This window comes from Anabrus simplex, chromosome 3 (genome assembly GCF_040414725.1).
Source record: "Anabrus simplex isolate iqAnaSimp1 chromosome 3, ASM4041472v1, whole genome shotgun sequence".
In the NCBI taxonomy this organism is placed as follows: Eukaryota; Metazoa; Arthropoda; class Insecta; order Orthoptera; family Tettigoniidae; genus Anabrus; species Anabrus simplex.
This window is the reverse complement of record NC_090267.1, coordinates 335350512-335378371: the sequence shown is the minus strand read 5'-3', so window position 1 is coordinate 335378371 and position 27860 is coordinate 335350512. Positions and strand designations below refer to the sequence as shown.

Genomic DNA, 27860 nt, shown 5'->3' with positions numbered 1-27860 from the left:
TCATCTCACCCCATCCTCGACCCCGTATCAGGAAAGCGGGACTAACAGGTAGACATACATGAATACCATGTAGGCATATCATGGACCGCCAACAACTTAATTTCTGATTGAATTTTTTCTTTCATTGATGTCGTGTGACCTCCAGAGAGGTCTTGTCTTGGGCGACCTACGCGTCTGGGTGTGAGGGGATGATAATGACTATAATAAGGTAGGGAGAGGGTGAAACCTGGTGCCTGCACATAGCTTTCTCTTATCGAATAACAGCAAGGAGTCTACTCCCGACGGACGAATCGCCATGTTGTTGTTACTATTTGCTTTACGTCGTATCGACACAGATAGGTCTTATGGCAACGATGGGACAGGAAAGGGCTAGAAGTGGGAAGGAAGCGGCCGTGGCCTTAGTTAAGGTACAGTCCTAGCATTTTCCTGGTGTGAAAATGGGAAACCACGGAAAACCATCTTCAGAGCTGCCGACAGTGGAATTCGAATCCACTATCTTCCGAATACTGGATACTGGCCGCACTTAAGCGACTGCAGCTATCGAGCTCGGTCGAATCGCCATCAACAGCGTCGTTTGCCCTTACTCAATATGAACGCTGAGGAGACATTTGGAATGAATCCAGGCTCTTGGCACGCAATCTAGTGATTGGAAATCGTATACCACCACCTCTCCTACCCTGCCGGCCAACATTCGGATGGCGATTTGTTTTCCCACGGTACTCGAAGTAGCTGACCACGGTATCAGACCATAGAGGCTTTACGCCTTAACGGCAGACTGTCTTTTAGATGAGAGAGGGTGACACACAAGTGGCACGCTACACAAGCAACCACCACAGAAACATGCAATTGTGAATATATCGCTCCACATGGGGTTGGCGTTAGGAAGAGTGTCTGCTCGTAAAACTGTGTAACACACTTCGCTACCGCTCACCAGGGTTTGGGAGAAGCAGCGCCCAAAGAAAGAGAACATAGGCCTATATTGACTAGGTCGAAATTAAGGTAACTGGTGTGTAAATAGGAAACCACGGGAAACCACTTTCATTTGTGCCAACGGTGGGATCGAATACATCATCTCCTGAAAGCAAATTTACAACCCGCTTAATGCATTCGGTACTTGAATGAAGAATGTAATAATATTCTTTCAGTGTTTTGACAGCAGCTCTCTGTCATTTAGCATTGATTTATCGGTGCTACAACTTGCTCGTCATATATGATATGATACATATCAGTAGGGCTCTGATTTCTAATATCTAAAAACTCTGAAATTCCCTAAAAAATAGCGAAATAGACTTACAAACTTGTATGTTCCGACGCTGAGGCAGAGTGTATTGTCAACATTAAAACACACTCCAAAGTAGTGGTGCGTTCATTAGCCCCAACGTTCCTTGCGGTGGCAGAGGAAGGATGCAGAATCCGTGCAACCTCTTGCTGTATACAATAATAATAATAATAATAATAATAATAATAATAATAATAATAATAATAATAGCAAAATAACGCATGGCTTTTAGTGACGGGAGTGTCGTGGATACGTTCGGCTCGCCAGATGCAGGTCTTTTTATTTGACGCTCGTGGGCAACCTGCACGTCATGATAAGGATGAAATGATCATGACACATATACCCAGCCCCCGTGCCAGCGGAATTAACCAATTATGGTAAAAATTCCCGACCTTACCAGAAATCGAACCCGGGACCCTGTAACTAAAGACCATGGAGCCGGAATAATAATAATAATAATAATAATAATAATAATAATAATAATAATAATAATAATAAAATATGAGTGGTGGTACATCTTTCCCAATCCTATGTAACTGTAGTCGTTTCGTTAGTGATGACGAAGTGAGTTGTGCGCTTAAGCGAATATAGTGTACATCACGATCCCCCACCCATGCTAGGTTACTGCAACTCGCCTGCCTTGATAGGAATGCAAGCGTAATTTGTGGGTTGGATATTAGAAATGCTTGAACTATGTTTCTTTTCAACCGGCCGACAGACTGGGAAAGAGAAGCCCGATGATGTCATCGGCGCGCTGGAGGGGGAGACCGAAGCGCTCCTGGCGGCCGGCACAGGGAACGGCTAGCACGGCCCCCCATCAGATGCAGTTGGGATGCTTGTGTAGCGGGCCGCAGCCTGCTAGCGTAGTGGATAAAAAGTGAACATTTTTCAGTGCCCAAAGTGTCTATGTACAGGGAAATGGTGCTGCACAGACTAAATCGTAAGTACGACGCCATACGAGCTTAATTTATTCGTCATATTTATTGTCGCCAGGTCCCATTTCGTGGTCAAATCACTTGGAAGATTTGATGAAATTCCTGAAGAATTTCTTTGGAATGTTATAACATTAGGTTGGAATTGGACACGGAAGGCATTCATCTCAAGTCTCTTGCCGGTTGAGTTTGACTTTAACCTGCTGGTCGTTTGGGTTGGGCAGTAGTCCGCTTAATGTATTCGGTACTTGAATGAGGAATGTAATAACTTTCCTTCAGTGTTTTGACAGCAGCTCTCGGTCGTTTAACATTGATTTATTGGCAGTGCTACATCTTGCCCGGCATATGATAATGATGTGTAGGGATCTGATTTCTACTATCTAAAAACTCTGAAATGCCCTAAAAGAAGCGAAATAGACTTACAAACTTTGCAACTATGACACAAATGAAATTTAATATTGCCCAAAATTTACGTGTAAGAATTTTTACGGTGTTCTACGACATTCCACAATATTTTTTGGTGAAGATTAACTCCTCGTTATAGGACACGGAGACTGTTCATCCTAAACAGAATAAACTGAATTTATTTTTTCTGCGAAAACAATAAAATGTTTTTAAATACAACTATCTGCAAAATAATCTTACTTTAGTCTTCCACTTAAGAGGAGTTGCGCGGGATGACCATATGAAATTTCAAATTCTCAAGCTTGAAGGAACTTAGATTGGCAGGAAATATAGTTTTATGTTTGAGGGCATCACAAGGGCATAATCTTAAACATAATCATGTTCTATTTAGGCGTTGTCCGTCGCTGTGAATTAATTTATTATAAATAATTAAATCTGTTTTCAGACACAATCTTTATTGAATCTGGTACTTCTCAGCAATTGAATGTCAATTCGCCACCTGACAATGGAGCCTAAATTCTGAAAGTCGTTTCTGAAGTACAAGATTCATTAAACGTGTTGACTAGTGACAGATTTTATTATTTATAAAGTAACAGGGACATATTTAAAGAGTCAAATCGTTACTGGAAATATATAGTTTACTCTCATCCAATTCTGATCCTATACCCCTAAAATGTCAGTAATTTCATATACAGGTAGTTTCGAATAGCGTGGAATTCGTTCAAGGAATAAAATTTATCACTATCCATCTCGCTTTTCACATTGAGCTCCCTCTAATCAGGCAAACGAAGTCACTGGACATTATTGGCACAAAGTATATGAATGAAAGAGAACGGCTAAATCTGTTATAAAATGACCAAGAAAATGCTTTTATACCCTCTCCTTTTTCTAAAAGATTTAGTGACAAAATATCATAAAATAGGCCTATGCTTTCATAACCAAAGCCGTGTCATCGGGTTGACAAAAGCTAAAAGTATTTAACATAAGTTTGTCGAAGGAGACCAGGATAAAAATATGACCTTACTTTTCCAGTTGTGTTTGTTGAACTGTCGGATCCTTTCCGGTATACTTTATTGATCCGTTGGTTATATTGGTTGATTGTCGAGTCAGGTATTCTGTCTTTTTCTTCCTGGCTTTGGTACTTGGTGTGGATTTAGCCCAATTCTACGGTCGGATAATTTTCCTGACGCAAACCTTGCGTGAAAGGATATATTCGATATTGCGCGTTTCTGTGGTGATTTGTAATGTATTGTTGTATTTAAATGAAGGTGTATAAAGTTGAACGCAAATAACCAGACCGTAGATATGGCCGGGAATCGAACCCAGGACCCTTTGAACCCAAGGTCAATTTAGCCAAAGAGTCAGACAGAATTTGATATTCTGTGTATACTGGTTTAACTTTCTTGAAATTATTCTGAAAATGACAAACAAAATTAGTTTCCAGTTTAAAACCTGCCCCTTCTTTCAACCATTTGTATTTATATTATGTCTTTATTTATGACTTCCTGTACATGGCGGGGCTCGGGCTATGAAGCCTGCTATTATGCCAAACCATATAGTTATACACCTGCATAAACATAATATACTGAACATTATAATTACTTAAAATTGAAAGTAAATGTAATATAATTTAATGTAAACGTAAAATGTAATTTAACTGAAATTAATTTATCATAAAAAGTTTTTACCGAGCTCGATAACTGCAGTCGCTTAAGTGCGGCCAGTATACAGTATGCGGGAGATAGTGGGTTCGAACCCCACTGTCAGCAGCCCTGAAGATGGTTTTCCGTGGTTTCCCATTTTCACAGCAGGCAAATGTACCTTAAGGCTACGGCCGCTTCCTTCCCAACCCTAGCCCTTTCCTGTCTCATCGTCGCCATAAGGCCTATCTGTGTCGGTACGACGTTAAACAAATAGGAAAAAAGTTTAAAATTATTAAATGAATGTACAGTATTCATTATGATTAAAAACTAAATCTTGAAAAATTAAACTATAATTTTGCTAACCTTACATTACTTTAACATTTATTGAATAATCTAACATTTGAGGATACTTCCTCCAAGGAGACCCTTCTATCTGCAAGTCTGCGATCCGAAACGGATCAGTTCGTGCAACAGTGTAAAGACTTGTGTCAACAAAGCTAGACTGTTGTTTTGAGATGTTCTGTAGTGTTATCGTTGGACATTCTCCTCTTCACGATTTTAATTATAGAAATTAGCAGGCATGATCGAATTCGGAGGTAGTCTACGGCATTTCAGTGAGCTCAAATCAGACACTGCTGGCATATAAAAAAATCTGTTCTCAGGGAATACTTCCGGCACTTCGATGTAACTTAAGTCCAATAATAGTTGGGGAACTTTTATTATAATAATAATAATAATGCTATTTGCTTTACATCTCACTAACTACTTTTACGGTTTTCGGAGACGCCGAGGTGCCGGAATTTTGTCCCGCAGGAGTTATTTTACGTGCCAGTAAATCTACCGAGACGAGGCTGACGTATTTGAGCACCTTCAAATACCACCGGCCTGAGCCAGGATCGAACCTGCCAAGATTATTATTATTATTATTATTATTATTATTATTATTATTATTATTTCCATCAATTACCGGTAGTGCTAGATCGCGGAGGAGCGGAAAAGAACAGGTCACGCGTACTATAAATTAGGCCAGGTCCTGGATGACTGATCACCAATTTCCTTGGAAATCATTTGTGAAATGTATCATCTACCTTCAGCAAATAATGGAAGATCAAGCGAGCTAGCAAAGCGTGTAATAGTACGCTTTCATTCGGGAGTAGGAGAGTTCAAACTCAAACATAACAAATTATGAAAGGCAAACATTATGCCACAAACTCTCCGAAACCATGGTGCAGAAATATATCTCATAACATAACACAACATGTAACATCTACCAAATATTGGCTTTACGTCCCACTAACTTACTTTGAAATTTGTCCGCAGGGATTCTTTTACGTGCCGATAAAACTACCAAGTTGAGGCTGGTATACTTGAACCCTTCAAATATATACGGATCGAATTTGAATCAAAACCGCCAACTTGGTCTCGAAAATCCAGTGCTCTATCATCTGAACTACTCATCCTGGCTAATGGTGGAAATGTTGCTTATTTATAAGCCACTGTATTATTATTATTATTATTATTATTATTATTATTGAAACTTCTCAATAGTGGATACCTTTGGGGCTATAAAAATTGTATTAATGGTATTAATTTTCTTCCTTCCTTTCTTTCTTCCGAATCCGTTTACCCTTCAGGGTTGGTTTTCCCTCTACAGTGTGATATAGATAACATCTCCGAATGGAACATTAACAACAAACTAAAGCTCAATATTTCCAAGTGTGTAACCCTTTCTTTCCCAAGAGTCGAAGTGCCGGTAACTTTCACTTAGTCGATGTTACGGGAGAACTGAAAAAAGTCATAGAACACAATGTCCTTGGTATTGTATTATTCGATGCCAAGTCTTTGAAAGAACAGCTAACAGCGCTGATAAAATTGTAGGATTTATCATGCGTAATGTAAAACCATTTAGTGGAACCCATATAACAATAAATGTATCGAAACGATAGAAAGAGTCCAGAAACTGTTTTTGAAATTTCTCTATATGAGGAAATGTGGTGAATTTCCTTTGAATGTGTGCTACGACTTCCCCCTCACAGATGCTAATTTCAAATCTCTTCGATCACATAGAGATATATGCTATATGTACAAAGTTGTAAATAATATCCTTGATAATTCCTATTTTATTTATTAAAATTCAATGTCCCAAGCCGAAAACACGAGTTTCATTTACGTTCTACTGTGAAAATGTAAACACAGGCAGTCGCAGAAACCCACCACTTCACAGAATATGCAACAAGTATAACAGAATGGCCGTGAACAAGCAAAATTTTCTCCCATCAGCTCAGACTCATGGTTTAGTCACTAACAGAGTTTAAAATATAATTCACGTATTAATTAATTCAGTAGTAATTATTACACGAAGTTGTTACCATCCTTGCCATCATTATGTTCTTTTCTTCATATCTCATTATAATTAACCCAATCTCATTATCGCCATTAATACAATTAGTATATGTACTGTTATATTTCAAATTTGTAAGGTATGTTGTAATTGAAGACCTCTTCTCTGTTGTATGCTTTTCACTAAAATATAAAATAAAATAATCGTAGCGTGGTCTTGATTTTTATCGCTTAGTGTCTGCAGGACAGACACCACCACCTTGTGCGACGTAGGTACTGAACCCTTGGGGCAAGGTCATGGGTTCAGTACGTTGTGTTCGCCAGGCCATGGCTAGAAACAGCCGTGATATAGGCCTAAGCCAATCTGCATTTTTATCGAGTACTTAAGTCCAGTGGACTTGCAGTCATTTTGATTTCAGTTAAATTTATAGCATTAGCTGTAGTCAGCGGTTGATCGCGCGCTTCGGGTTGCGTAGTTATTACCTTGCATTTGGGAGGTGGTGGATTCGAATCCCACAGTGAGTAACCTGAAGATTACTTTCCGTGTCTTCCCATTTTCATTCCAGCCAAATGCTGGATCTGTATCACGGCGATACGTGCTCCTTTCTCATCATTGTGTCGCCGAAAATCTCCAGTGGGTTAGTGCGACGTTAAAATACTAGCAAAAAATAAAGCAGAAACAAAGTGATTTTACTAAAAGATGTTGAAGTGATTTACAACTCGTACTTTGCCTTGCTGGTACCTGGTAGTAGTACCTACTTGTTTCAACAGTAATTTCCGGTTTAAAATTAATAATGAGGCGTGCATTACCGTAATCTGTCGTTTAATTGAAACTGTAATTCAATTGATTTCCAGTACTTCCGTATAGTAGAGGATTACCACGTTAACGGCTTTGAAACAATCTGCTGGCTTGAAATTACTTTGCCAGTCCAAGGCAACTCATCAGTCGTGCTCAGTTTGGGACCAAGCTCTGGAAGGCCGATGTTGGAATGTTTCTATTTTAACTCAACTTGTAATCTGTGAGCAAACGTACTCGTTTGGACGGGCATCTTTCAAGACTCTCATTACTAGGATTCGGATTTATGAGTCACATTTTTTCGCTTTTCCCTTTTTACAAATATACACATTTCTAACTTTTGTAAACACGATGACACTGTTTTTATGGGCCATATCAGTGCATATTTTACTATAATTTATCTGTAGTAATATAATGAAAGCTCTTAGGATTTGCTGGAATCTGGAGCTCGAGTTGTATTTATTTTGCTTATTTAGTGAATAACTACAAAATTAAATATAATAATAATAATTGGATAAATGTAAAACAAAAGAAATGCATAAGGTAAATGAAACGGCGTAGAATATGGCTTTTAGTGCCGGAAGTGTCAGAGGGCATATTCGGCTCGCCAGGTGCAGGTCTTTTGATTTGACGCCCGTCGTGATGAGGATGAAATGATAATAAAGACGACACATACACCCAGCCCCCGTGTCAGCGAAAGTAATCAATGACGGTTAAAATTCCCGACCCTGCCGGGAATCGAATCCAGGACCCCTGTGACCAAAGGCCAGCACGCTAACCGGACAATGCATAAGATATTTGTAACCTATTCATAGAACAGGACTTTTAGCTCGGAAATGCACTGTTTTATTTTTCCATTTACACTCTTTGGGCCGCACTCTGCCAATATGTCGGCTGTGGGTGGGCTTCCTCCGAATAACAGAGTTACATCCTGTTGATTGTGCGCCCTGTGGTCAAATATACGCTATAAAGATGTTTCAGTGTACAGTTGTGATAAATTTACATAAAAACAAGTGAACGCAGTGCGATAAAATGAGAGATAATGGGAAACGATCATCACTATAATCAACGACAGTATCAATATATAAGGTAGATATCATACCTCCATTCTCTTCAGGTTGAGGTGATACAACGACGAAATGTCCACTTATTGCGTTCGTGAGACTAATAATGCACCCTATTAGTCTTCATTTTGTGAAAACCGAGAATCGAACCAAGTAGGACCGAGCGGAGGGCTAATATTACATTCCACAGACAATGGGAATGTTGTTTCTATGTGGTCAAAACCATGAAGATTAGCCCCTTAAAGCAGCAGTCATATTCATTAACAGTATAATTTTAGTTCGTTTCAAGTTGTCAAGTAAGCACTACGGCTGCAGCATAAGGGACGACGGAATACAGAACGACAGTTATCAGTGTGAGAATATGGAAAAGATTCCAAAAGGTCCAATAGAGTTAATAGTTTATACAGCAAGAGAAGTTAAGGTATTAAAAACGGAAATTAAAAATCATTAAACAATGAATGAGATTTTTTGTCCGAGCAAGTGGATAGATCCGGCTTCGGTTTTTTCGCATTGCTCAAAGAGGCGGAATTATCTGTTAATCAGTGTTGATTTAAATCTCTCAATTGGCGTATGTCGTGCCGATGACTTTTTCCACATAGCGTGATCAGCTTTCGTCATCAGTCATCTTTCCCAGTGAGAGGACGTTATCGTACGGCGTTGCCAGGTATTACGGCGGGTAATTTTCAGTGCACAACAGAAACGATAAATCATTGTGACACTTCATGATAACTGAGATTTCTATAACTTAATCCGTCTCCTCATCTTTTCAAGTTTTCACTTCATGATAACACTTTTTAAATAAGCAAATAAATAAAGCTAAACGGGAGTGAAAGCAGGGTGGATTCAGAATGTGTTCTTCATATGTTGGAAGTATCAGAAATGAAGATAGCTAGAATAAAAGCTAGTACAAGCAGGTGGAAACAATGACAGAAAACCTATATCTCCTCATTCCACGTACCTGAGTTATGAATGGATTCTAATGCTGAAGCTATGCGTGTAAACCTGCTTCGGTGGTGGAGTCGTGTGAGGCGAATGGGAGGACGATAGATGACCTAAGAGAATAATCGAGTCTACCATGGACAGTAAGAGAAGCAGAGGGATACCAAGGCAACAATGGTTAGATATGCTTAACGATTTTGTGATATGAGATGTGGAACTAAAACGGCACAGCTATTTTCAAATGGAGGATTATGTAGGAGCATAGTTAACGCACAGAGGCTTGCAGATTGAACTGAACACTGAAAGGCATAAAAATCCACAGTGTATGTATGTAGTAATTAAATTTCTTTTTTGAAGTAAACTCAGTCGTCAATTTTTACCATTGATGATGATGATGATGATGATGATGATGATGATGATGATGATGATGATGATAATGATGATAATAATAATAATAATGGCATTTGCGTTATGCCCCACTAACTACTACAAATTCGGAGACGCCGAGGTGCCGGAATTTTGTCCCGCGGGCGTTCTTGTACGTGCCAGTAAATCTACCGCCACGAGGCTGACTTATTTGAGCTCCATCAAATATCACCGGATTGAGCCAGGATCGAACCTGCCAAGTTGGGATCAGAAGGCCAGCGTCTCAGCCGTCTGAACCACTCACCCCTGCTTTACCATGGGTAATTGTTGCGATATGTGTTTGGAACGTCTTCGGTCATCAACCACGTGTTTTTGAATGTAGAAAAATTGTGGTAGTCTGTAATGGTAGTATTTAAGTTGCTACTTTGTGGCTGGAGGAGGAAGGGAAACCGTTCCGATCCGACAGTGAGGCATCGGATGAAAATAGGAAGAATCATGAATGGTAGAAAAATTCAAGGAAGGTCGACCAGGTAAGAGCGTGCTTTCTGGGATGTTTGAGTATTAATTTCGCTGATCTCTTTTTTAACAATTGGCTTTACATCGCACCGACACAGATAGGTCTTAATGGCGACGATGGGATAGGAAAGCCCTAGGAGTGGAAAAGAAGCGGCCGTGGCCTTAATTAAGGTATAGCTCCAGCATTTGCCTGGTGTGAAAATGGGAAACCACGGAAAACTATCTTCAGGGCTGCCGACAGGATTCGAACCCAATATCTCCTGGATGCAAACTCACAGCTGCGCGCCCCCAACCGCACGACCAAGTTGCCCGGTATTCACAGATATCACATTCGGTGCTAAGGAGACTGATTTAAGTGAATCTGTCTTGGGCCATATCATTTCATAGTTCTTTATAAGTTTTAGTTCTGAAATGATCTTTCGGCGGGAGAAACGGTAAAGGAAACTGGTAAAACGTCGTGAAGTCTGGGACAATGGCAGCTGTGATGGAGTTATTTACTACTAATAGCTTTGTAAAGCCATTTGCAGAGATAGTCACGGTGATTTCTTTTTTTCTTTTCAGTGCGTTTTAGTGAGAGCGTGCCACTCATGTTGCGAGAGACGATTTTGCTGGACTCAAAATAATAATTTCAGCTAGATGCATTCTCCTGACTTCTACTTCCGAACTGTAAACACAATCTTTTTCAATTTTTCAACCCGTTCAACAAAAGCATCCTTATGTAACCTTTGCCTTTCAGATTGACATCCAAGTAAAGTTTATTTATTTATTTATTTATTTATTTATTTATTTATTTATTTATTTATTTATTTATTTATTTATGGGGTAGTTTGCGCCCCTTAAGCCTTAGGCCCACCCGCATTGCATTCCTCGCAGGCACTAACGGTACGCCACTGAGGGTTGACTATTTTCGCAATCTCGTGTAAGAGGTTGTTCTGACGTTCAGGGCTGGCCGGAAGCACACGACCTTGTACTGAAGGCTCTCTAATCTGATGGGCTCGCACTATCGAATTACACGAGGCTACCTGTCTTAACATTGTTCCTACCTTGGAGCGAGAAAGGTCGCAGTTTCGACTACCGTTCACTCCGATAACCCTAATGAAACGTAGTCCGTATACAGTCATATAAAATCTCATTCCTGATTAAAATAAACCTCGTGAGAGCCGAGTGGCATAGCGTAGGTCACTGGCTTCTCACCCAGACAGCTGCGGTTCGAAACCCAGCCTAAGCATTTTGAGATGAATTGTCAAATCTATGTTGCTCGGATTTCACATAAAATTGGAGACCCCCACCACTGTGGTCAATATATCGGCAATCACGTAAAGCTATAAGCTTGCCTGTTCGTTTTGTTTCGTGTAATTTACAAAAATTAACCTTTCAAGGACGAGTGCAACATGTAAACTAGTCTCGACATACAGTACATAAAACTCAGTACCCGCTGTGGGTGGGGGACGCAGACGAAGAATACACCCACGGTATCCCCTGCCTGTCGTAAGAGGCGACTAAAAGGGGTGACCAAGGGATGATTGACTTGGAACCATGAAACTACTTGTGATTAATACCACCACGCGGAGAACATCATGGGTCGCTTTTACTTGCGCGTAGTACCACTATATTAGGTACCAAACAGGTTTGTGATTAGTAGCACACAGGAGCACCGTGCGGTCGGCTTTTGCAGTACCTGTGATTAGTACCACCATATGAGCGGGACCATGGGATAATAGCTACCATGGTTCTTCCATGGTTCCGCCTTGCCTATGATTAGTACCCACTATATGACGAACACCACCACCCTCTGGTTAGTACTCTTTATGTGCTGAACACCCTAGTGTTGCGTTGCCTGTAAATGGGGCCGCAATGTGAGAAAAACCATAGGTCTGTAGTATATGTCGAATTTCATAACCTGTGAGTAGTACCGTAATGTGTGGAATACCGCGAGTCTCTGCTACTTTTGATTAGTACCGCAGCATGACAAATACCATGGTTCTACATTCTTAGCGATAAGTACCGTTATGTGGGGCCGATAACTTGGATTTTGGACCCCCTTTAGACTGCAAGCATCATCGATTCAATGTTATGCTATAGCAGCAGTCCCTTGGTCAGTAATCATATTGTTTTACGTGAGAATCTGTGAATGTAAGGCATTGCGGGTCGCATCCACTGATTGTTTTAAATTAATCTCCATCCATTCGTTCTTCATCCTCACGTTTTGAATTCTGGTCAGTGGAGAATTTTAGACTTTTAATTTGTCATTCAATTTCGTCTCATTTCGTACCATTAGGGGCCGATGACCTCGACGTTAGGCCCCTTTAAACAGCAAGCATTATCATCATAAAACTCAGTATCCATCGGTCTTTATATGTCTGTGTTCGATTGTAACTCGAGAACCGCTGGACATTTTTATGTGGTTTTTCACTGTAGCCTAGAGGATATCATGAAGGTTTCTGTACATCTAATGTTAAACTGTGATAAAAGGAAGCGGAGAAGTAATGGTTTCTCTGAAACAATTCGAGTTGCCATGCGATGACTTTCCCGGTTTACGCTACCTAAACCGTTAGATTTCCATATAAACATGTTCATAAGTATTGTAGAGCATAAAATGTTCTGCAGATTTTTTTTCGCGTGACCACATACCCATCTTTAAAAAATCACCTACAGTAACAGTTTTTAGGTTTGCTAATCCTGCGTGAGATACGGGAAGATCTGCTCTGAGGCTTAGCTTAGCGCTGTCTAAATCATGAAATAAATCCTCAAACGGTGTGTGTAAGAATTATGTAGTGTGAAAATTTCTACGAAGAAGTTCAGGCGATCACAGAGGTAGTCCATAACAAGAGTTTTTTTATACTGTAATTTATTTTTTATTTTAACTTTTATTTTTATTTTTAACTTATTATACTGTAACTATATTTTATAACAGTAAGAAAGAAACAAGAGATCCATGCGGTGTGTAGGGCTTTAATGTTATTTTTCCATCATCAGCTGATCGTAAAAATAACCTGTTATAATCTAGTACACTAAACACCATTTCACTGCAGTAGTTAAAACTGGTACACCTTTGTGTTCCCTTGGTAATTTTTACGAAAGCCAGTCACTTGAATTCGCAAAACCTGCTTGATGTAGGCGAAGCCGTGAGAAAAGCTAGTTAATTCATGCAGTGAATGACTAAAAATTCCTGTCTAGCCGTACCAGATAGATACTGTGTTGGGAATTCAACTGCTTCCAGGTAAATAGCTGTGTATAATTATTACTTCCTTGGTCTATTTATATAACTACGTACAACACGCACACAGTCGCTGTTCTTAATTCATTCCCGGACGTGGGAAGCATTACGAATCTCTTAATTACAACCGTCGTTAATGAAGACATTGACATCTGAAAGATCATATTGTAATACAGTTTGTACTGTAATTATGAAAAATAACTCTGTTAGACCCAAGGTAATAGTAATGTATCCTTGAAAATTAACGATCCTCAAAATATAGCAGAACCAAGAAAAGTTAATATTTTATCCATACCTGGAGCGGGTAACTGCTTGTTACCACCGAACAAGCCACTAAAGCCGGAGTTTACGTATCGTAGGGTTAATCGTTCTTTTATGTCTCCTCTGTCCGGTAACAAAGCACTCGGAATAACCATCCAAGTGATTACCACGACTAGTGATGCTTACATCGAAGATTTCGTAAGGTCTGATATTTCGACTTTAATTCCTTCTTTACCTTGTCAGTGTCCACCTCCGTGGCGAAACGGTTAGCGCTATTAGCTGCCGTCGTCGGAGGCTCGCGTTCGATTCCCAGTATTGCCATAAATTTAATATTGGTAGGTGGGTTGATATGTGTTTAAAAATATAATATAGCTCACCTCCATTGGGGATGTATCTGAAAAGAGCTTTGGACGAGGACATACATTTATATTTTTCTTACCTTCTCAATACACACAGACAATTTCGTGGTAAACATACATCAAATCGAGTGACAAAATGAATAAAACTAAATATATACTGCTCTGGTTTTATTAAAAATTTCAAGCGAAGTTTCCGAAATTTGTCGGCAGGACTCTATAATTCGTAGCTGCGTAGCTAGACCACTGTCTGTGCAACACCCCTCCCCCATGTTTGATTAATGTTATTTGTCTTTTCTGGAGTCCTTGAAGCCACACGGGTAATTATATGTCTTGGCTGAGTACTTATTCCTGGAGCCATCGTCGTTTGCCAAGCTAGGTGGTCTGCAAAAAATTGGGTGTTACGTTATCAGCTACTTGGCTTGTGCGACCGGGTCTACTGCCTCTTATGTGTAATAGCTCCTCGATCGTCTCACGAGGCTAAGGAAAACCCGTTCCAGCCGCCAATTCTGAATTCATTGGACTGGATACAAACCCAGTCCCCGAGCCAGAAGAATTAATCAGACGCGATTAAAATCCCCGACCCGGCCGGAAATCGAACACCGGACGCTCTGAATCGAATGCCTCAACGCCGACAATTTTAGCCAAGGAGTCGGACGATTCTAAAACAAATACTAAATATATTTTGTACGTACTTGGAAACAAATAATGAATTACAAGATTCTTACCTTTAATTATATTTTATATTTGCACGTTCCTAAAAACTGGCCTCACACAGTATAATCTGTTGTAGTTTACAGGAAGGTCGTGAACCACTCTTGTGGTTCGTGAACCAGTAAATGCCCGTGAACGATCGGATAGACCTTAAACTGTATCCAGGATTCAAATCTTGGTTGCTGCACTTTGAACGTCGGTTTCTCTGGTCAGTGTCACTCTAGTAACACTTCATAACCACTTGTCGTTACGAAGGTGTGCTAGCCGTCACTTGCCGCTCTCTAGATATCTTTTCCTTGACCCAGCCCTCGAATTAATTCAGGTCAGCTCGCTCTCCATTGCGATAACTCCCATTGCGAATAATAATCGCATTACAGAACATACAAACATCCAAGGCCATGTGTCGCTTGTATCAGCTGAATTTAGAACTTTGATGGAATAGAAATCATCGAAATCAACATTTCCCAAAATATTACATCTCTGTTTCTCGGGAACTAAGATTAACATGCGAGCATATTTCATATTCTTTGATCCCTTGTAGGTGGGGAAAGCAGAAGAAAAATTCACCCACGGCATCCCCTGCCTGTCGTAAGAGGCAACTAAAAGGGGCGACCAAGGGATGTTCAAATTAGAACCATGAAACTACTTGTGATTAATACCACCACGCGGGGAACACCATGGGTCGGTTTTACTTGCGCGTAGTACCACTGTGTTGGGTACCAAATGGGTTTGTGATTAGTAGCAAACGAGAGCGCGACGGCTTTTACAGTACCTGTGATTAGTAGCACTATATGAGCGACACCATGGGATGAGGGAACCCATGGTTCTGGCTTGCGTATGATTAGTACCCACTATATGAGGAACACTACGGGATAGTACGAGTCCCTGTGGTTAGAACACTTAGGTAATTAACACCATAGGTTTGCGTTGCCTGTCAATGGCGCCGCAATGTGCGAAACAGCGTAGGTCTGTAAGACTTCATAACCTGTGAGTAGTACCATAATGTGTGGAATACCGCGAGTCTACGCTACTCTTGATTAGTACCGTAACATGACATATACCACGGTTCTACTTTCCTGGTGATAAGTACCATTGTGAGGGGCCACTGACTTGGATTTTGGACCCCTTTCGACTAAAAGTATAATCGATTCAGTATTAGGCTATAGAAGCAGTTCTTTGGTCAGTAATACTATTATTCTACACCAGCTTCTGTGCATGTGAGGCACTTGTGGGTCGGTTCCACTGATCGTTTTAAATTCATATCCATCCATTCATTAATTCTTCGTCCTCTCGTTCTGAATTGTGGTCAGTGGATGTTTTTCGGCTTTTAATTTGTCATTTCATTTCGTCTCACTTCGTACCATTGGGGGCCGATGACCTAGATGTTGGGTCCCTTTAAACAACAATAATAATCATCATCATCATCATATTCTTTGAAACAATTCGTGTGTGTCGAGATGGTCATTCTTTGACCAATCTGCTTAAATTTTTGTAGACGGTAAGCAATCCATGTCTTTTAGCATACTGTTATGCTTGGAGCATAGTCGCCGAATGCGTAATTACGTTGTTTGAATCAGAGATGCCAACTACTAGGGATTTTCCGTAGTTTATACGATTGTCGCACATGTTTATTACGGTAATATGCTCGTGGTGTAGAATATTACGGATTTCACGAAATCGAAATGCTCATTATAAATTCGCCATTTCTTCTACAGTAAAAAAGAAGCTTCGTACTTTGGAGACTCACTGTAAAACTGTTTGTAAAAAAAATATGCAGGATAGCCACATTTGTGGTTCAGACGGTTGAGGCGCTAGCCTTTTGACCTCAACTGGGCAGCTTCGATCCTGGCTCAGTTCAGTGGTGTTTGAAGATGCTCAAATACGTCAGCCTCGTGTCGGTAGATTACTGGTACGTAAACAAAACTCCTTCGAGACTGAATTACGGCACCTCGGCGTCTTTGAAAACCGTGAAAGTAGTTAGTGGGACGTAAATAAATCCATGAACAGTATGGATTGATCAAAGGGTAATGCAAGAAGTTGTCGTCCTTCTTTACAATAAAAATACAGTGTTATCCGAGCTGAAGGATCCGTCGTGCTGACCATACGACACCTTGTAATCTTTAGGCCTTCGGGCTGAGCAGAGGACGCTTGGTAGGCCATAGTCCTTCGAGGCTGTTGCGCCATGGGGTTGTTTTGTTGTTTTTGAAGATTTTTCTCGCGAAAACTAGCCAGAATCGGTGTCCGCGTGAGAGATGTGACTGCAGCAACTCGGGAAGCACACTTACTGGTAGGTGTTAAATCGAAGTTAAAGGAACACAATTTGAAATGTGATGTCTGGAGAAGTTCAGAGGACTATAATTTACCGATAGTTTCAAATCATTCAATAGTTTACGACACTGATTTAAATAGTCCTCCTTTGTACCAAAAGTAACTTGCAAAAAAAAAAATACTAAGGGAATAATTCTTGATTAAAATAATGCAATACAGTATCGATCACTGTTACGGTGTCATATTTTTGTGAACTTACCTAATAATGTTCAGCTCTCAAGATTTGCATGGTAGGCGAAGTCTTATTTTACCCTCGAAGTGGCCGGTAACTTACTAAATAACGTTTACGCAGAGGATAAGTTATCCGTAAACTTACCAGCGAGTGGTAAAACTGGCCCTCAGTGCCGAGGTTACGGATATTGGAAGTATTTTATCTTAGACTTTATTAAAGGCCTTCATGGCTTGTACGGAAAGGGTTTTGCTTTAAAAGTTGGAATGGAGTGCACTCAAGGTAGTTCAGACGACGCCTGGGTTCAAATCTCTTTCTTTGCATTATAGATATTATTTCCTTCATGTCATTCTTCAATTAACGACGAATCTCGATATACCTAATATATAAGTCACGGGCGCGTCCTTTCCAGTCCCTAGCCCCTAATACATATACAACTCTTCGTACAAACACTTCAGATACACGGACTTCACTCCTGCTGAGTATTCGCGACTCCCGTTCCTCCTGCTCCTCCTCATTCTCTTCCTCCTCCTCCTCCTCCTCCTGCTGCTCCTCCTCCTCCTCCTCCTCCTCCTCATCATCATCATCATCATCATCAACAACAACAACATCTGCTGCTGCTGTTGCTGCTATGACTACAAAATCTTTTAACTGTCGGGTAAATATGGTCTAATACTGCTGTTCTGAATCATTTTTCTTACTTAATTTTATGCCCATATTATCGATAATAAATGTATGGAAATGAAGTGGAGACAGCTTATCATGAGCCGTGAATGTCTACCCTCATAAAGTTAGACACCGTTTTATTTAGTGTAGTAACGTAAGATACATGGCTATTAGTGGGAGTCTCGAACTTAATACACTTAGTCCTTGTCCCAAGAAGTGAATTCCCAGCAACAATAATATGTGAAATGTCAATGTATGTGGAATTCCACAGTCGCCTTTTAGGATATCGTTAAGTACCTATAAATCATTCGTGCTTTGAAAAGTTATGCATTGTGGAACGTCCAATACATTGGTTTAGTTTTACCTAGTAAGCCTTTCCGGGAATCCCATAATAAATTGTTAGTTTCTTTTTACTCTTCTGTGGCAATCGCTGTGAAGCACCAATTCTCACGAATGAGTAACTCGTTTGATTCTTAGTACCTAACGCCAGATTCAATTCTGGGAAATCGTTTGAGCCCAAAAATAGCTTAGCGATTCTTCGTGATAATGACTGAGAGAAAACCATTTTCTAGTAAGTAGCGAGGTATGCATAATACTTTTTAAACCTTTAGTAAATGGAGACTTACGATGCAACTTTATGTAGTGTATTAAGGAACTGTGCCTCGTGGCTGCACGTCTCTAGAGCAACATACAGTATAATTTTATTGAAGAGACCATTTTCGAGATTACGGTAGGCAATAACAACAACATAGGTTATACATTTATTCAGGAGGCAATGGTCGAGATTACAGCAACATAGTAACATGAATCTTTATGTAGGAGCCACTGTGGAGAAAACAATAGGTTAGATCAGCATATAACTTCATACAGGTGGCCATATACAAAATTAGGCTTATATAATATAATTAGGAGGCCATCAATGCGATCACTATAGATTTTAGCAGGGTATAAATATTCAGGAAACCGTGGACGGGATATTCTTAAGTTACAGCAGCATGTAACTTTATTCTGGAAACTGTGGACTAGATGGTGGGTGTGGTTGTGGTAATTGTTAAAGGAGAAGTACAAATTAGGCAACCATATCCTCTACACACAAATTGCAGGAAAATATTACGGGTATCCAACCGTTCAATGAATAAGGGTATCGATAAAAGTGCGTTGAAGGGCATGAAAATGGACTACTCCTGTGGTACTGATTCTTTCAAAAAGTACAACTAGTAACTCTTCACAATGATAAAAGAAAAAAATAGGCGGTACGCTGTTTTGAGTGTTTCGTAGACATTTTTTTTTGCTAGGGGCTTTACGTCGCACCGACACAGATAGGTCTTATGACGACGATGGGAGAGGAAAGGCCTAGGAGTTGGAAGGAAGCGACCGTGGCCTTTATTAAGGTACAACCCCAGCATTTGCCTGGTGTGAAAATGGGAAACCACGGAAAACCATCTTCAGGGCTGCCGATAGTGGGATACGAACCGTTTCGAAGACTTACTTAATCCTCAATAAATTTTTATATTCTTTTATTAAATTTGTTATTCTATACAACTGACCATGATGTATAATATTCACAAGGACAGCTAACCTCCTACTGAGCGCGCGAAGTCAAATTTTGCTTTCCTTTGAAGCGCCATTTCAGATTTTCAATATTTACTTATTTATTTGAAACGGGTAGCATCCTCTTTTATATGTCAATTCTGGGAAATTGTTTGCGCCCAAAATATACAGTACATTTACCGATACCCTTCTTCTTTGAACGGTTCGATACCTCAATAAAAGTTCAGCTGAAATAATATATTTCACTATTAGATTTGAAGACCCTATTTCGCAACCCGAAGAGGTCTACAGAGAAAAGAAGAATGCATATGAAGCAATAATTGCCTTATTTCAAAGGTCGCATAACGTCGACAGAATCTCCGTAAAAGGCATATTCTTAGGAACCAGAGGAACGATTCCCAAAGGATTTGTAAAATGTAGGGAAATATGCAAATTGGAAAAACAGTTTCAAGATCGGATTGAAACAACTATAGTAAAATTTTCAGTGGCAGTCGTCACGGTCGTCACAGCACCTAAAAACTTATGGTTCTAAATTTATTAAAAATGCTTGTAAATCACGTTGAAATTATTCTGTGTCTAATGACAGGAACATTTTAAAGTCAGATTAAATTATATATGATTTAAATTATATATCGCTGCATTAAAAAGTGTATTTTTTCCGTAGAATTATCCACCGTTTCGTTCAGTGCTGGGCTGAGTAGCTCAGACGTTTAAGGCGCTGGCCTTCTAACCCCAACTTGGCAGGTTCGATCCTGGCTCAGTCCGGTGGTATTTGAAGGTGCTCAAATACGACAGCCTCGTGTCGGTAGATTTACTGGCACGTAAAAGAACTCCTGCGGGACTAAATTCCGGCACCTCGGCGTCTCCGAAGGCCGTAAAAGTAGTTAGTAGGACGTAAAGAAAATAACATTATTATTATTATTATTATTATTATTATTATTATTATTATTATTATTATTATTATTATTATTATTAGTTTCGTTCAGTGCTGGGTTCCTCGGTAAAAATCCATGGCATCGTGAAACGTATACACAAGCCTTCGATCTGTAATTCCAAAACTATACAGGTTGCGTATAATTGAAAAGAGAAATGTCCGAATAGTCTGCCAAAATAATTTTGAAGTTCAAATGGCGCAGTAGTCAGTGGGCCGCACATCCGCCATTTTCGAGTGAAATTGGAGCTGGACGTGTGCGATAAAATTAGTATAAATCGGGACTCCGACCTGGCAGGAAGTCCTAAGAGATGCTATTCACTTCCTCTACGCGAGATATATCGATATAACATTAGTGAGAAAACGTGACAAGATGCGTCAAATATTGTGAAACAGTTGAGAATTTTGTGAAAATTTTCGAAAGATTTGTAGATTTTAATTTAAAGAAGGCCCAAGCCTACCGCAAACGAATTCAAGAGTAGAGAATGAGTCAAAACGAATCGGACAAGCCCAAAATGTTCCGGTATTAGCGCATGAGAGCCTGTAGACAACGTAAGGAAGTCAAGGCAGCGACCGCCAGAGTACGTCTAACTTACCTACGGAGGAAGGTACGCCCGAAGACACTTACGAGGATACAATCGAGTTGATCGGGTTTTTAACAACGTGATTTTGACATTTTATACTCTACAATAATAATAATTGTAACCGAAACTCTGCACATTCACGCTATGTATTCTACACTCTGAAAACCTGCAGCCGTGGCTCTGAACAAACTCCCATTTATTTGTTCTAAAACCGAAGTTTGAAAGAAGAATTAGCTTCTTGTTACAAGTTACTTTACGTCGCACCGACACAGATAGGTCTTATGGCGACGAAGGGGTAGGAAAGGGCTAGATCCAGGAACAAAGAGTCCGTGGCCTTAATTAACGCAACAGCCCCAGCATTTGCCTGGTGTAAAATGGGAAACCGCGGAAAACCATTTTTAGGGTTGCCGACAGAGGGAACCCACTATCTCCCAAATGAAAACTGTGTGATCCAAACCACGCGGCCACTTGCTCGGTAAAATCAACTAGTGTCCTAGTGACACAAATACCTATGCACATGCATATTCTACACTTCATTATCTATTAGCTTATTTTTAAACACTAGAAACGTTAGTTTGCTGTCTTCAGTTTCTCGTAATTGTTTAGCCATAAATGCCAAGCGAACATACCTACACACGTTAGATATGACCTAAGAACATAAATTAATCTTTGACCAACAAGTTATTAAATGTCATAATGAATTTCGCTATGTAAGAGACAGATGACGAAAAAATATGGGTTAAGCAATTGTATTAGTGAGTCACAGGCCCACATGACCTTCGTCTGCTACTGACATTTAGTGAACGGTGAAGGTTAGTGGGACTAGTCGATGAAGCATCACTTTCGTATTTAAAGAAGACATGGCTAACAAGCTTTTTAATGTCTCCAAGTTTTTTAGCGTGTATTCAACATTTGAATACGCTAGATCGAGTCGGTCCTTGACATATCATGTCGTATATTCAAGATGTACAACGTTCTGTACAGTGTCTTCAAGCATACCGGAACTTTCTTCCCTTAGCGGACAGCTATTTTGTTGAGCTTTCGTCAGGTTAATCTACGTGGCTTTAATCTTTGAGAGTTTAGATTTTCACTTATCAAACGCCAATTATAGGCCATTGCTCAACTTCATGGCTAAATGGCTAGCGTACTGGCCTTTGGTCACACGGATCCCGGGCTCGATTCCTGTAGGATCGGGAATTTTAACCATCATTGGCTAACTCCACTGGCACGGGGGATGTGTGTATGTGTCTTTTCATAATCATTTCATCCTCACCGCGCTCGATAGCTGCAGTCGCTTAAGTGCGGCCAGTATCCAGTATTCGGGAGATAGTAGGTTCGAACCCCACTGTCGGCAGCCCTGAAGATGGTTTTCCGTGGTTTCCCATTTTAACACCAGGCAAATGCTGGGACTGTACCTTAATTAAGGCCACGGCCGCTTCCTTCCCACTCCTAGCCCCTCCCTGTCCCATCGTCGCCATAAGACCTACCTGTGTCGGTGCGACGTGAAGCAACTAGCAAAAATTTCATCCTCATCACGACTCGCAGGTCGCCTGCGGGGGTCAAATCAAAAGAAGGGAACCTGGCGAGCAGAACATGTCCTCGGACACTCCCAGTACTAAAAGCCATACGCTATTTCATTTATAAGCCGTTCGTATCGGGCAATTTTCATAGACGCGTTCTCGTAGCATAGTGGTCAAGATGTTGGTGCTGAAGTCTAAGATACGTAAGTTCGAAGGTTCGAGTCTCCCAGTCTTGTTAATTGAATTTTAAAAATACTTATAGTCCATCTTGTTATTTTAGCTCTCTTTCTTCGTACGTTCTTTTATTTATCATTTATTTTATTCTAATATTCAATCATAAGCACTTTCTTTGAGTAGTACATCGAAACTTCCTCATCGAACTCGTGCACCTTATATTTTGGACTTGGAGCCTTGATCGCTATGTTTTGAAAACACATCTCTTAATGCGGGCTTATAACTGGCGTTTGATATTTGGAACACTATAATATCTCGAAAATTAAAGTATATTCCAGAGAATTTCCAAATGTGATTTTTTTTTTTTAGGTTACTTATGAAGATTAGCCTCGCAAAAGCTCGACAAAGTCCTTTGTCAGTACTTGATTCAGACGACCTAAGATTCTTCGTTGATTAGTGGCAAATTCCTCTCCTTAATAGCTCCTATCCGCTCTGTTTCTTGGGGGGGGGGGGGGGGGATTGACGTCTTCAGCAATACCTGCTCCTCTAAATATCGATGTTCATGACTGCTGCGAACAGAATTATGTTGATTCAGTCGTCATGCAATGTAATATATTAAGCCGCTAAATTGGGTTAGCAAAACAACAACAAACAAAAGATTTGAAGTGGGTCGACGGGTAGTTACTTCATTTTTTAATTTGCTATCTGAAAAATGTTTTGAAGACTTTCGTCTGGAGAGTGGCGTGTTATGGAAATGAAACGTGAACAATAAATAGCGCAGAAAGAAAGAAAATAGACGCTTTTGATATCTTGTGTTAGAAGGTGATGGTGGTGATTATTGGTGTTTCTTTTTTACAATTTGTTTTACGACGCAGCGACACAGATAGTCCTTACGGCGACGATGGGATAGCAAAGGCCTAGGAGTGGGACGGAAGCGGCCGTGGCCTTAATTAAGGTACAGTCCCAGTATTTTCCTGATGTGAACATGGGAAACCACGGAGAGCCATCTTCAGGGTTGCCGACAGTGGGGTTCGAACCTACTGTCCCCCGGATGCAAGCTCACCCCTGCGCGCCCCTAACCGCATGGCCAACTCGCCCGGTGATTATTGTTTTAAGAGGAAGTAGGCCCTAAAACCAGGCAACTATCCCATATATAACACTAATCAAAGAGGAAAAAATGGAAGAGATCAGACACTTAGAAAAATGAAGGTATCGGCCAAAGAAAGGCAATGGCCACAAAGGATTGAAGGGCGTGAAAATGAAAAACTCTGTAGGCCTCGTAACCTAATACCGTCAGGGTCGAAAAATAACGATAACCAGGGGAGGTCGGATAGGATATATGAAAGCGAGGAGCCTGGCACAAGATAGTGGAAGCTGTCAGGACTCAGCTAAGGGCCCCGTGGTTGCCAACCCACGCTCCCCAGTTGAGAGACCCTTTGATCTCTTTTAGTCGCCTCTTAGGACAGGCAGGGCATACCATGGATGTTATTCTACCGCCGCCACTCATCTGGTGTTACAGAAGAACGCTGAAGGTAAAATTAGTAGATCGAATCACGTATGGAGAGATTCTGAATTGGTAAGAGAACTACAGAGCACGTCTTAAGAGTCCGGGACTTTTCCACTGATCCATGGAGTAGTAGTAGTAGTAGTTCGGTATTAACAAGCCAATCCCCCTAAACCCCTCCTACTAAGGTAATAATTCAAATATAAGTATATTTCTGCCCTAAAATCACTATTGCTTAATATACACGTAATAAAATATATTACGTTTATTTATTTATTTATTTATTTATTTATTTATTTATTTATTTATTTATTTATTTATTTATTTATTTATTTATTTATTTATTTATTTATTTATTTATTTATTTATTTATTTATTTATTTATTTATTTATTTATTTATTTATTTATTTATTTCGAACCTGCTGCAGAACAGCCGGACGTTTAAGGTTAACAGGTGTTGCTGTTCAATGCTCCGAAGACAATCAAAAGCCATTAATAAAGTTTTAAATAGTGATAATAGCTGTTTGAGAGAACAGTTACTAGTGTTGTGCTAACGGGCGTGTTCTATCTCTGGAATAAGTCTTTAAAGTACATGATATTATCCTTAACTTTGCTGTAAGCTTGAAAGTTTCTTCTCGGCTAGAAAACATTTAAAACAAACTTTGAGTCAGGTAACTAACGGGCCGTGAACATCGCATCTGGTTTCATCCGTAAGGAGTTACTAGTTTCATTTTATTTCCGTGGAGTAATGAGTTCCCTTCGGTTCAACCTTGGATTGAGCCTCCGGTTCCGGCTATCCAAAACATCATTATAATGCGGCCTCTGTTAGTATTACGCAACTGAGATTCGATCAGATTTTAATCTCTCCTTGCGTGAGCAATTACCAAGTAATTCCGGTTGGAAACTCCAACGCATGATAATACTGTGTATCCCATTTATCTTTCGAGATACAATCGCTACAAAAATGCCTTTCTCTTCGTTGTTCAGATCGATCAATGTAAATCAGGCCGTTCCGACCGTATATAGATACGCTCATGAGAAAGGGAGATAGAATTTTACCGTGAGTTTTGTTTGAAATGATCAGTGCTATAATCGCTTTGTTTTCTCACACCCTTGTGGAGTCACACATGTGAACGGCTGAATGTCCTTCTTGACTCCAATGCTATTTGGAAGGATGTATTCAATATTGCTTATTTCTGTGGTGTTTGGTGATGTAGTGTATTGTATATATAAATAATAATGTATTGGTTTTACGTCCCACTAAGACCTTTTACGGTTTTCTGAGACACCGAGGTGCCAGAAATTTTCCCCGCAGGAGTTCTTTTACATGGCGGTAAATCTACCGACACGAAGCTTTTGTATTTAAGCCCCTTCAAATTCCACCAGACTGAGCTAGGACCGAACCCGCCAGGTTGGGCTCAGGAGTCCAGCGCTTCTACTGTCAGAACCAGTCAGCTATGTAAAGGGAAGTGTACTGGGATAAAGAATCAGTCCCCGTGTTACAGGAATTAACGTAACGGAATTAAAATCCCCGCCCCGGCCAGAAATCGAACACAGATCCCTCTGAACATAAGAAAGACCTCGGTGCTGACCATTCAGCCAAGGAGCATATGATGATGATGATGATGATGATGATGATGGTAGATATGAATATCCACAACCTGTTTCTAGTCATTCGACCGGGTCAGGAATGTACTGAAAGAAGCCCCCGTCTACCGGCCAGGATAGGAATCATTCCGGCTGCCGAAGCCTGTCGCACTCCTCTGGGGCAATGATTGACTGGCAGATGAAATGAAACGATATTGGAAAGTGTTGCTGGAATGAAACCAGGAAAACCGGAGTACCCGGAGAAAAACCTGTCCCGCTTCCGCTTTGTCCAGCATAAATCTCAAATGGAGTGACCGAGATTTGAACCACGGAACCCAGTGGTGAGTGGCCGGCGCTCTGCCGTCTGACCCACGGAAGCTCTATAGTAATAATAATAATAATAATAATAATAATAATAATATCGTGGGTGGACAGTGAGTAGGCTACAGGTTAAGAAAACGCCAAGAATTCTGTCTAAACACGAGCGACTGATGGAATCTACCAGAAAACGAAGACTGAAGTTCTGTTATTTTTAAAAATTCTTTTGTTTCGTATAATGAATTTCAGGAGGTCAGAAAGAACTTCAACAGGGTTGGACTAAAACAGGAAGATCTCTGATCGAGCACCGTGCAGATTGGGTATAAAGAACAGCAGTTGGAGACAAGACACGCTGTCAGGCAAAGAATGCTGCGATTCTAGGCTCCAAAAAAGGCTGCGAGAAATGTTTTACTGATAACACACGTGGTCTGTATGGACGAATTAAAAAAACTGTTCTTACGTCTCACTGAAATGAAATGGCGTATGGCTTTTAGTGCCGGAAGTGTCCGAGGACATGCTCGGCTCGCCAGGTGCAGGTCTTTTAATTTGACTCCCGTAGGCGCCCTGCGCGTCGTGATGAGGATGAAATGATGAACATGACACATACACCCAGTCCCCGTGTCAGCGAAATTAACTAATGATGGTTAAAATTCCCGACCCCGCCGGAAATCGAACCCGGGACCGCTGTAACCAAAGGCCACTAAACCATTTAGCCGTGGAGCCGATTACGTCTCACTAATTTTCTGAAACGCTGAGTTGTCAGTAATTTTGGTCTGGCAGGAATTATTTTACGTGCCATCTGTCGACACGAGCTACTTCAAATATCAGAGATCTGAGCCGGGATCGAACCCGCCGAGTTGGCTCAGAAATTAAGCGCTGTACTATTAGAGCCACTTGCTCTGGCTGGCTTTGAATTACCTCTTGAACTTCAAGCAAATGTTCGGATGACACAATTTTCGGAAACACTTATGTCAAAACATTCCTCACAATGACGTTGGTGGTAGAATAGGTTTCTAACACACGTCTCTGTGGAATATGGTATGAATTTTTTTTCTATGGGCTTTACGTCGCACCGACACAGAAAGGTCTTACGGCGACGATGGGATAGGAAAAGCCTAGGAGTTGGAAGGAAGCGGCCGTGGCCTCAATTAAGGTACAGCCCCAGCATTTGCCTGGTGTGAAAATGGGAAACCACCGAAAACCATTTTCAGGGCTGCAGATAGTGGGATCCCTGAAAATGGTTTTCCGTGGTTTCCCATTTTCACACCAGGCAAATGCTGGGGCTGTATGAATTTATAGCAGACATTTGACCAGGATTTTCCCACTTTCTTTAAGAAACCGACTGAACGCTATGGACAAACTTACCGTTATCGGAACTGACTGAGCCTCAAGTCGAGTATTCTGATTGTTCCGCCGTTCTGAGGGACCCACAGTGTAGAGCGCTGAACTTTTGACGTCAAGGAGGATTAGATCCCTGCTCGGTCCGATGCATTGATACTTTGAACTACCAAGGCGACTGCTGCCAATTCAAGTGACCTGTGTCTCGGAGTCTCTTGTTGTCAACCGTACATCCTCGGTGGCCTATTGCTTGGCTTTCTTGACATTTTCTGAAATTCGATACGTTTTATTCGCTTCTCTTTCACGTTGAGGTTTCAATGAAGAAATCAAAGAAAATGGGAACAACATACTTTACTAGTCA

General features: G+C 40.6%; 1 protein-coding gene across 2 annotated transcripts in view; it reads left to right on the top strand.

Moving 5' to 3' along the window:
• Positions 1 to 2112: 2112 nt before the first annotated feature.
• LOC136866339 (protein Fe65 homolog) overlaps positions 2113 to 27860 on the top strand; it is a 331485-nt gene continuing 305737 nt past the window's right edge. For both annotated transcript variants that reach the window (XM_067143201.2, XM_067143200.2), the window contains exon 1: positions 2113 to 2219. In XM_067143201.2, the coding sequence (XP_066999302.1) occupies positions 2186 to 2219 (34 nt within the window). In that variant the 5' untranslated portion in view covers positions 2113 to 2185. The remainder of the gene's footprint in view (positions 2220 to 27860) is intronic.